This window comes from Amphiura filiformis, chromosome 11 (assembly GCF_039555335.1).
Source record: "Amphiura filiformis chromosome 11, Afil_fr2py, whole genome shotgun sequence".
NCBI lineage: Eukaryota > Metazoa > Echinodermata > Ophiuroidea > Amphilepidida > Amphiuridae > Amphiura > Amphiura filiformis.
The window spans coordinates 26,322,796-26,334,989 of NC_092638.1; the positions used below are offsets into that span (position 1 = coordinate 26,322,796).

Consider the following 12,194-nt stretch of genomic DNA (forward strand, 5'->3'; position numbering starts at 1 on the left):
AGCTCAAATTTTTTAAATATTTTATATTATTTTTAATAATTGGTTATTAAAAAGATTGAAAATGATGTTTCCGAAAATTAGAATGCATAACTTGAAATAGTCTTTGCACAAGTCTTGATTGTCACAGCATACGAAAAAAACCCTAAAAACTCATGTTTTTGGCCCTGCCAAAAAATTAACCAAAAATTGAAATTTGGATTTCATTGCCAGTTAGAATGGATTAGGATTTTAGCTATGTTTTATTTGGCAAAACAGGATGATTGGTATTTTAAAAAAAAAGTAGTTTCTATACCATCAAGACTGCTACTATTCCTTTTAAAGAGAATTCTTTTAATCAACAAGTTGTCGTTTTGCAAACTTTTCTTATAAACAGCGCGATGAAAGTAGTGCTAAAATAATATAAAAAATATTTTTTCAATAAATATTATCCAGATAGCTTAAAGAAAATAATAAATATATTTGATGCAAAAGTCTTCATGTGTGTGTTTGTAAATGTCATTCTTTGAGAATAAATTTTAACCAGCTATTAAAATCGATCATGACTGAGGCGAGGCATATCCCGGAAGTAGCGAAACTTGTGTGTATAAAACTTGTAAAGACGTGTAAGGAGACACACGTACGGAACTTTTTGTACATAAATTTGTGTTAAATTAGGGTAAACAATGGCAGACAAAAATAAGAAGAAATTAATGGAGTTATTAAAGGAACCAGGGAACGATGAATGTGCTGATTGTGGTGATTCGTTAGGTGTGCAAGAGAACGGAGAAAGTGCAGGTACCACAGGCTCCAGTGCATCAAGTGAGTATCCAGACAGTCAATTGCCAGTGGCAGTATCATGATTCAGTCATCATGTATGTCAATGTGAATAGACCAGGTTATGACTAGAGTACACGTAGTTTTCAGATAAAAAAAGCATTTAATAAATAGCAAAAATTGTATGGGAGTATGTTATACAATGCTTTACATGGCATAACTGTATACTATAAAAAGCTTTGGCAGTGAGTGAAGACGCAACTTGTAGTACATTGTACATATGTAAATGAATTTCGAACGTTTGAGGACTTCAACTTGTTCCCGGTCGGAGCCGGGTGTTTCAATTATTGGAACTGGTGAAGACATTACTATATGAAATAACCATTTTAGGGAAAAGTTGTTTGTTTGCTTGTCCATCACTGTGTCCATGCGCATGCCATGGAAAGAAAGGCACCGTCAGTTTCGCTCCAAATGTCACCAAATTCATACAGGAGATCGAGGAATATACAGGAATGTCTTTTCAATATTGGTTGAAAATGCCAAGCAACGGTCAAGAATTGGCCTCAAAATCTGTTGCCATGTACGGGTTATATGCGACTATGCGTACATCACTGCATCCGTACGCGATACACGAGCGTGATATGCAGGATATGCAGTTACACGATACATGGGCACGATACGCATGACTTGCTTGGTTACACGTCAGGCATGACACGCTATGAATGGACATGATACGAATATGAAAATGTTTGTTAAAAAGTACTACATGAAGCAGTAGGCCTACTATAAATAAAAAGGATAAGAAAAGGAGGACAAAACAAGGTCTAGGGTAATACAGGTTTATATGGTTACAGTAAGGCCTAAAAAAAATTGTTTGATTGGGGTAACCCGACCTACCAACTGTAAACGTAGGCCCGACCCCGACTAAAAAATAAAAAAAATGATAAAAAAAATGATAAAAAAAAAGAAGAAAAGAAGTTCTCACAAGGCCTTTTCAAATGCAATTTACACAATTTACAGTTTTAGAAGTTTAAAAAAAAAAGAAAAAGAAAAATCCCTAGAAACCTACATTATATACCAGGCTAACTTTTTTGTGTTGCGCTAATCAAACAATATTTTTTTAGGCCTAACTAAAATGAAAACGGAACCCCAAAAAGATGGGAACAAAATATGCAGTAAAGAAAAAAAATAAAGCTAATTTTAAGAGAAATGTATGTAACTTAAGTTTTACAGGTACAAATGTAATAAGGGCAGATGTAGAAAATATTAAATAGGAATGGGGTTTTAAAAATAATGTAACATTAAAACAGGAAATATAAAAATTGGGAACAAATTATGTTTAGAAGAAGAAAAAAAAAAGAAAAAGAAAGAAAGAAAGAACAAGCTAAAAAAATTGAACACCTAAGTGGAAGAAGGGCCCAACTCAAATTTTTTACAAATGCTTTAGACCCAGTATTTTATTGTCAGCAGACTGCACTCTTCCTTAAGTGTGCAAAAGATGGGCCCAAATCCACTCTTTAAATAGTCTTCCACGTACACTTAATCATGGTTTTTATGGAAGAAAGTTGGGCCCTTTTCCCACAAATACAATGTACTGGGTTAAATAGGAATTTTATTTTGACATCAGCTTTTTCACTACAATAAACTTTCTTGTTTTAAAACATATTACATGCTTCTGCAATTATTAAATGGATAATGACTAAATTTCTGTCAGCTATAACACATCTGCTTACGGAACTGGCACTTGCAGTATAAGTGGAAGAAGGGCCCAACTCCGGCTCAAATTAAGACCTGTACCGTTGCCATGGAAACATAATTTCAAATGTAGGTATGTAATGTTCACGTATTTAAGGTCCCAAGATGAAAACATTCTGTCAATAAAACTTTTCCAATAAGTTTTTTCTTAATCTCAAAAACAGTTTTGATGGAATTGGGGCCAATTAAGGGGGTACTATACATCCCTCGATAAATTTGTGTCTATTTTGCATTTTCTCAAAACTAATAACACAGTGGTAACAAAGTTACGTATATTATAGGGGCAAGGAATTCAATTACTACACTGGAATTTCAGTGACCCATGACAAGCGGTTCATTATTTATGATAAGAAATAAGGTACCGCTAGGATGTACCTCATTTCCAATCATATACTGAACCACTTGTCTTGAGTCACTGAAATTTCAGTATAGTAATTGGTATTGCATTCCTTGCCCCAATAATATACATACATTTTGTTACCAGTGTGTTATTATTTTTTGAGAAAAATGCAAAAATAGTCACAAATTTACCACAGGGGTGTAGTACCCCCTTAAAAGAAGGGACATATAACAATTAACATTAGACAATACATACAGTGTACATGTACAGTATGTAAAACCCTCTCATAGAATCTACCTGTTCAGAAATTCATCCTGTTTTAAAGAATGCTCTCATTTAATTATTTTTAACTTAGTTATACTGACGTAAACAAATTGTACATTCAGGCCTTCAGGTTTAGAATTTGGCGGAGCTCCATCAATCACACTTCTGGTTTTATTGAGGAGCTCAATTTGATGGAAGGTACTAAAATGTTTAGCTTGCCGAGTGAAGTCAATTTAAGGAATCCAACAGGCGATAATGTTACGTACCGGTGATTTTTATCTTCACCAAAAAGGGCAACAATCAGTCCTTTAAGTTTAAATTTCACTTGTTTTAACAATGTTTACTGTGCAATTCACAAATTCCACTGCGATATCTGTGCCCAGCCATTATTAACCAATCTTCAAAACATGCACATTTAAAAAAATGTCAACAAAACATGCTACCGTACTGCAGAACTCTATGCCTGTATGTGTGTGTCTGACGGCCGATGACCGGGCCGATGACACACATTCGATGGGTGTACATTCTAGGAGAGAAACAAACTTCACTCTTGTATTATCGGAACGATAATGAGATGACCAGATATGATTTGTTAGTGTTAGTCGATTGTTGCGCTACTTCGTTCACAGAACCTTTACTAACATGCTGTTTCAGCAGATTGGTATTCAGAGTAATTGATGTGATACTAGTTCTTGGAGTGATTATTTTTTGATATTTTGTCTGAAATTATTTGTTTTATGCCCAGTAAATATTAAATAAATTATCTCTTCAAACAGATTACACATAATAAGGAGTGCTGTTATTAAGGGGGTACTACACCCATCGATAAATTTGTGTCTATTTTTTGCATTTTTCTCAAAACTAATAACACAGTGGTAACAAAAGTTATGTATATTATAAAGGAATCCAATAACTACACTGGAATTTCAGAGACCCAAGACAAGCGGTTTGTTATTTACGATCAGAAATAAGGTACCGCTAGGATGTACCTCGCTTCCTATCATATATACTGAACCGCTTGTCTTGAGTCACTGAAATTTCAGTGTAGTAATTGGATTCCTTGCCCCAATAATGTACGTAACTTTTGTTACCAGCGTGTAATTATTTTTTGAGAAAAATGCAAAAATAGTCACAAATTTACCACATGGGTGTAGTACCCCCGTAACGCCTCCCGACTATGCTTTGAGGTGTGCGGTAGGAGCGTCTGCACGATTGCGCTCCTCAAAAATTAAGGAAGTACATTTTATGTTTTCACATGTTCACATTTGTTACTTAGTTGACAGGAAAGAAGTACTAGAACAATCATGGCCGGCTCGAAAAAGTGGGGACTTTGGGAAGCTCATTCCCAGGAAATGTTGGTGTTTGGAGGGAAATTCTGGTTTTTGGAGGGAAATTGTGTCTTTTTTGTATGTGGGCAATTCCAAGCAAAAGTGGACATGACTCAAAAAATGAAATTGCCAATATATATTTCTTTTTAACTTTTATATTATTCCAAACAGATGTAAGGTTCAAGTTATAAACTTTTTTTCGCATTTTCTAACATTTTGGGTTTTTTAAAAGTTTCTTTGGAGAGTGTATTTTAAGTGAAAAACTCCTGTTCAACTTAGATATTTTCCAAGTGGGCCTATTTTATTAAACATGGGCACTTTTCTTTTAAATTTGATACATTTTATATCTCTGAAATATGGTCTTCAAGAAACATCCAACACATTTTAAATAATCCCCACTAATTTTTTTTTTTCATTATTTTCATAGCACTAAATATGGCGTAGTACGAGTTACCGAAAGATGCATTTTTTATGTATTTTCAAAATGTTGGCAATGTAATTGATGCCACTTATTATTTTCCTTCTACTAGTAGTGCCTTGAGTAAAAATAAGAAATTAATATACAAAACACTATCCATCACATAATAATGACCCATTAAAAACTGTAGCACGAGTTACCAGTAGCACGAGTTACCGATGTAGCACGAGTTACCATAGCCCACTTCCCCCTGTACCAGCAAAGGTAATGCAAAATCTACCACTTGGCAGCAATAGAGGTATCTCCCAACTGCATGAATATGCATTTATATGTGACCATGGTATTGGTAGCTATTTTTTTTCTTTCATTGCTTTTTCATAGCACTAAATATGGCGTAGCACGAGTTACCGAAAGATGCATTTTTTTTTATATTTTCAAAATGTTGGCAATTTAATTGATGCCACTTATTATTTTCCTTCTACTAGTAGTGCCTTGAGTAAAAATAAGAAATTAATATACAAAACACTATCCATCACATAATAATGACCCATTTAAAACTGTAGCACGAGTTACCAGTAGCACGAGTTACCGATGTAACACGAGTTACCATAGCCCACTTCCCCCTGTACCAGCAAAGGTAATGCAAAATCTACCACTTGGCAGCAGCTCTGATCTCCCAACTACATGAATATGCATTTATATGTGACCATGATATTGGTAACAGCTTTCTAGCAGCAGTGTAGCCAGTGTGTGTGGGGGGGGAGAAGGGGGCAGCCTGCCCCCATGACAAACTAGAATTATGCAGTTCATAATTAAGGTGCCCATACACACACACACACACACAAAAGTGTGTAAATAACAAAGGTTTGTAAATAAAAAATAATATGCAATATGCAAATAAGCTCATTAATATTCATAAATATGCAAATAACATGACACAAAATTATACAGCACATCAGTCCACCATATCCAACCAAACCAAGTTTGAAGTTGATTGGTTATTGTGTTTATAATGCTGCAAAGTGGATTAATGAAAATGTAGGCAAAATTTGTAAATAAGCTCATTAATATTCATAAATATGCAAATAACATAACACAAAACTACACAGCACATCAAGCCACCATTATTCTATCACCATACCGGTACCAAGTTTGTAGTTATTGTGTTGGAGCTGTACAGTGGATAATGAATTTGCTTCCGCCCGGACAGCCAAACAAAGAAAGAAAGAAAGAAACAACCAGGCAACCACATGTGTGGGGGCCAAAAATTAAAGAGAAAAGTGACCTCCTGTCGCAGGAAAATTAAAGTAAAAATATGGAAGGCAAAGATAGAGATAAGATTCAAGGAGCCAGTTTCCACCCGATCATGTGCCAAAATAGTGTAAATTTATTTATACCAAATTTTTGCACACACCAATAAAGTCCTTTTTTTTTAAGCTCAAAGACTTAACATTGTGCAGTCTCTCTAAAAAACATGCTATTTAGCATATATCCCACTATCAATACCTGGTCAAAATGATGCAACCAACATTTTTAGCCCTCCACCCCCTAGGATCTAGCCTAAGAACCAATCAATTAATATGGGCCTCATGGAAGTACAGAGGATACCTTAAAACATCCACTGAATGAGTAACCGAGGCAAAAGAAGAAATAAAACAAACAAAATAGATACTGGAAATCCTGAGATTAACAGCTACAGTGACATTGTTGATACTGAGATTTGTATAGTTCTGAGATTTGTATTGGAAATTGGTTTGTTGTTGAGTGTAATGAGGCTCATTTTCCAGCTTAGTGAAGTGATTGAAATCGGGCAATCTAGAGTATTTGCACCAAGCAGGAAATGGTCTCAACCAAAAGATGACCAAACATTCTATAACTCAGAAAGCAATTTTTAAAAAACTTACAGAGCAAATAACCATGAACATTACAAGTTTTGTGAGGGAATTTAGAGTCAAATAACATAAAAGTAAAAGTTTTATCACTTGTTGACTGTTCAATTTAACTGTTTAAATTTAAGCCCTAGAATAAAATATCCAAACAGGATCAAGCAAGGCGTATGTAAGGCTGGGATGTATGTATGTAATGTGTGTGGTACATTGTCTGCTGGTACATACACTGAATAGTGTTATTTGTACATAGATGGGTTATTTGGGGGGTTATTTGTACATAGATTGAGTTATTTGATCATTACACCACTTGTTGAGGAATTGTTATCAAAAAAAAATTGACATTTAGATGAACAATACCATTTTATATATGGCGGACAAACTGTAGCACGAGTTACCGTGTACGAGTTACCATGTTTTTGCCAGTCAATGTAAAACTATGAGGGGCACAACTTTTTAAGGTATACCAAAACAAACCTTATTATAGCAATTACTTATCATATAATCAATAAGGCTTTAGTGTTTTTTGTTTTAGCACACCATCAAAATAAAAATGAGTGATTTTTAAGCATGTCCTCTGCTCAGTAGTACGAGTTACCGATTTTACAGCTGTCCCATACATACAAAAGTTGATATCCTGAATGAGCAATACTATGAGGATCTAGCCTTGAATGTTGGGTATTAAAATACAAAAAATACAGATTCCAATCAAATCAATTTAAAAGCTGGAGCACAAAGTATGTAAAAGGACGCCATAAAGTGTAGCACGAGTTACCGTGGAATTGCCCATGTATGAAAAACATGCTATAAATTGAGGGAAATTTAGCTTGCTTCCCGGGAAATTAACATTTTTTCCAGCCCTGAGAACAATACTAGGGACAGATAAAAAAGGGAGAGAGGAGAAGAAAAAGAGAGGAGAGGGGTGTGAGTTAACTAAAGAGGGAAGAAGGAGAGGCTAATGTGGGACAATGAACATGATGAAGAAGTTGATTAAAAATGAATTACGGTAATGAACTGATCAATCGTTAATAAATTAGGGAGTTGGTAAAATTGTACGCAATAAAAACCAGTTGGCACTACTACGGGGTGGGGGGCATTCCCCCTCCACCTCCCCACTTTCAGCCTTAAAATCCTAAAATTACAAAATTTTCAACTTTTTTTCAGCAATTTGACGCAAAATTTGTCTCCCCTTTGATTCACTTTGCCCCATGCCCCATCCAACGAAAAAAATCCTGGTGCCGCCACTGATAAAAATTCGGAGTCGGTTTTGATACATTTGCATTTATTTACGAACCGCGAAAGATGGGTGACCGCAGGTATTAATAATCAGTCAAGTTATCTTTACACAAATAAAATTATTATTATTACATGTATGTATAAAATGTGATTGAAATATGTTTTTCTTGATGAGGAATAGTTTCAAATAGTTTTTGACTTGTTTCCTCTAATTATTTTAAGCAGCAATTTTCCAGAACCGGGTCAGATAACAAGAAACTGGCCATGAGCCTAATGCAAATATTTCCATGACAGCTTACATCATGTTATATATCGGGCTTGATGCTCATCAGGCACACTGGAATTAAGAGCTGTACATGTTGTATTGTTCTGCAGTCAGAACAGCCATGCATTACTTGTAATGGTGATCAAAATTTCACATAAAGTAGGCCCTACCATACATGTACATTGCTTCCACTCAAAAAAGGAATTTGGTAGTTTTCTTGTACCGGTACGGTACAAACTTGGTTATCAACTTAATTGAGGATAGGCAGACCTAATTTTTTGAGTAGTGGATGCACTATGATAAATAATCTGCCTGGCTGTAAACATTTTGTTTGGCCTGGTCCTATCAGAACCCAAGTGTTTCTCCGCACAGGCGCACCCCCCCCCCCAAGTGTGAATTGGGGACATCTGTGTGTAGCTATGTGTGTGGGACTATCCAACTGCGCCTATATGTATGTTGCTAATATGCATACTTTTGTGTGGATATGTCCCCACTTTGCTGCAAAAAATCATGTGTGTGTATCCCCAGTTAGATATTGGAATCAGATATACATGTCGTCTGCTTCTGTACTATGCAATAAGGGATCTCACCGGGGGTACTCAAGTTTGGTTTTGGTAGGGACGTGCATTGAGATTTTGGAAGTAGACCCATAAATATACCAATTTTTCAAGAAATTTGGACCCATTGATAGTATACCAAAAGTCAAAATTTTCGGCCGAATTTTCCCAAAATTGTCTTAGTTTTTACAAATTTTCCCAAAATTTTGGGGAAAAAAAAAGAAAAAGGACCAATTCATATACCAAAAACGGCTTTGAAAAAGGGGTCGTTGATATACCAGAAGGCTGAAAATGCTACCCATGTTTGCGGCACGTCCCCATATGGTCATTTGTACTGAGTACCCCCCTGGGGATCTCACTCCCCCCATGTCTAACTAATGCCTTTAACACTCTCTTGGGGGTTATATAGCCCATTAGCATAGTAAGAAAATCAGGGACATCCCTGTTTGCAGGAGTATCCCCAGTTTATCGGGATGGAACACAAATGTATCGTCGTATCCTAGAGTCCGAAGTTTTCCATTTTACGGAAAACGGACGAAAATCACGGAATCGGAGGTACAACACGGAAAATGACATTTTTGTATGATGTGACAAAAAATTTTAAACTAAAAGATAAGAGAAATAAATGTTAAAAACAATCATGAGTTGTGTATGTCAATTTTTATGATAAAAATACTGTTTAATAATACCGAAATAAAGGTATATTACCAATGCATGAACCCCCTATATCCCTCCAAACATCGTAATAGTCAGCCTATTATCGTGAGAATATGCCAATCAGAGCATATTGATCGTGATATTGAACACTTTATTGTAACATTAATATCATTGTTCATACATTTTGAGCTTTATTCATGACACAGATTTACAAATTTTACAACACAGATTACAACACGGAAAATGGATTTTAGAAAACGGTAAACTTCGGACTCTATCGTATCCCCATTTTACAAATGCAGAGCGACCATTTAAACCACAAATAACATTAAAGGTGTACTTTGATTTTCAAATTTGTTTATTTCTTCTTTGAATCTTTCAGGAAGGACAGATTGGGCCTCATATAATTTAGGTATATTTCTGTGTGTCAACTGTGCCTCAATCCATCGTATGTTAGGTGCTCATATTAGTAAAGTCAAGTGCATTCAGTTGGACCAGTGGAATGATGATCAGGTCGAGGTAAGTGACTATAAAGTGTATACATTAGGCAAAAAAAAAAAAATTGTTGTGTTGCCCTCAACCGTCCTACCCTAAATCCTGAAAAATCGGGGTCGCATTTTTTTTTTTTTTTTTTTTGAATGATGATTTTTACAGATTTGTTCAAAAACTCAATGTTTTTCACTTAAAATTAATATTTAATTGTAAGACTAGTCTTTAATTGTTGTCTAACAGGTATCCAGAAGTCAAAATTGACAAATGTCCCCTAATTGAACAAGCATTATTTAATATTTGAGGGGATTTTTAAAAACTGAAGGTTTAAAAAAAAAAAAAAAAAAAAAAAATCCGACCGTCCTACCCAAATTTCCCATTTTTCCACTTGAGGGCAACACAACAATATTTTTTTTGGCCTTACAGTAGTTTTTATTCACATGAAGCAAGTTCAAATCTTGGACAGTCAGGGGTTAGCACCCTACTCTTTTTGAACCTGACTCAAGATTCGTGTGATAGGACTGATGTCTTAACATCCCCTTCAAAGGACGGAGTACTTTAATGGTTTATTTAAATGTACCTTGAGGAGAGAGTGGAAGTCTAGCTGAACTTAATCTACAAATGTTGCCAATTAATTTCAGACCCTTTTCAGACCGCCTGAACTTGCTAAGAAAGAGACTATAATTTCTGTCTGCATGTGTATGAAGGGTTGCATCTGTGTTTGCCTGCAAACAAGAACATACAAGATTTTTCACTCTAAACTGCGGACTTACCTGCAACTTACCTCAAACTGCTGCAATATCGCTCAAATGCATGCTAAATTATGCATTTGAGCGATATTTGCACAAAACTGCGGACACGTAGGTACATGTGTGAAAGATACAGTCAGTAGTTGATGGCAAAAATTTGGTTTTGAATTATCCTACAAAAAAATCCGCCATTTTAGTCTACGGTTACTAAGGTGACGCAACTCAAGTTCAAGAACATGAGGCGTTGTGACTGAAAGAGTTATAATATACAGTTAACAGATCCCACAAGTCTCTGCCTACGGCTAGGCGATTAAAACATGATACACATGTCCACACTTATACATGTAGATAGCAATACACACTGTGACTGTCCTCGGTTGGCGGCAAACACACACAGGAGTGTGTACATAATGCTCTTGGTTAGATGCCGTGCAAAAATTATCACTACATGTAAACTGAGGTCAAAAAGAAACTTATAATTTTTTACAACTTGTGAATCACAAGGTCATATCTTAAAATACTGTCAATCAAAATGAACCAAAATTACACACAGGATTACCTTAATACTCTACTCAAAACACATGTCAGTAACCAAGCAATTGTCCAACTGACACAACAGCAAAATGCACTGTCATGGGACAGCTTCCTGGACTTCCTTCACTTTCACAGCCCAACATTTGGCACCCAGGACAAAAAATCTGTGAGAATGGCTGCACACAAGATCCTTGCACAGATGATAAAACGGTACTGCTTTCTGCTTTTCATACACTTTTTTCATGAAACAGGGCTGGGCTGTGAATTTGGTCCAGGAAGCTGTCCCATGTCAGTGCATTTTGCTGCTGTGTTAGTTGGATAACTGCTTGATTACTGACATGTATTACACTGCAAGATTCTCATCTGTGTGACGCCGATGTCACCAGAATGTCACTCCATCGGAAACTGCACCTCGGTTTTCCATATCGCCGGTCCGAAATAGCCGGGTAGCCAGCCTCCTAGGTTTCTACAGAGTGACTTGGCGCAGGTGACTTCGAGAGGAGAGTCACACCGTGTGACTACGCCGACTGGGCCTGGGTTGCCGGTTTTGCTTTTATTGCCATATTTTTATATTCTCTTGATTTATTCAAATAATATTCTTTATTTCTTGCTTTTTTAGGGGATTAGGGAGGGAAATTGCAAACTGGACTTTAAAAATAAGGAAATATTAGATGAATAAAATAAATTTGTTAGTAGAAATAAACATGATCAGTAAACAAAGTATAATTCAATAAACTAATATGATGAATAAAATACATTTTTGTTAATTGGTGGTTATTTGAATAACTAAATAAATAAAAAGTTAAGAAATAAATAAACAGGAAGAAACCAAATAAACGAAGAATGGAAGAAACAAAGAAACACTTCGAAAGAAAACAACTTGAAAAAAATTGCAAATAAAGAAGTTAAAAGTAGGAATATTATAAGAAGCATGTAGGCCTATTGATGAATTAAAATATTAAA

The 12,194-nt window shown here is 35.6% G+C and overlaps 1 protein-coding gene across 2 annotated transcripts in view; it reads left to right on the forward strand.

Moving 5' to 3' along the window:
• Positions 1 to 569: 569 nt before the first annotated feature.
• The window catches only part of LOC140164639 (arf-GAP with dual PH domain-containing protein 1-like), a 51,346-nt gene continuing 39,721 nt past the window's right edge, over positions 570 to 12,194 (forward strand). For both annotated transcript variants that reach the window (XM_072187980.1, XM_072187981.1), the window contains exons 1-2: positions 570 to 798; positions 9,842 to 9,978. In XM_072187980.1, the coding sequence (XP_072044081.1) occupies positions 663 to 798; positions 9,842 to 9,978 (273 nt within the window). In that variant the 5' untranslated portion in view covers positions 570 to 662. The remainder of the gene's footprint in view (positions 799 to 9,841; positions 9,979 to 12,194) is intronic.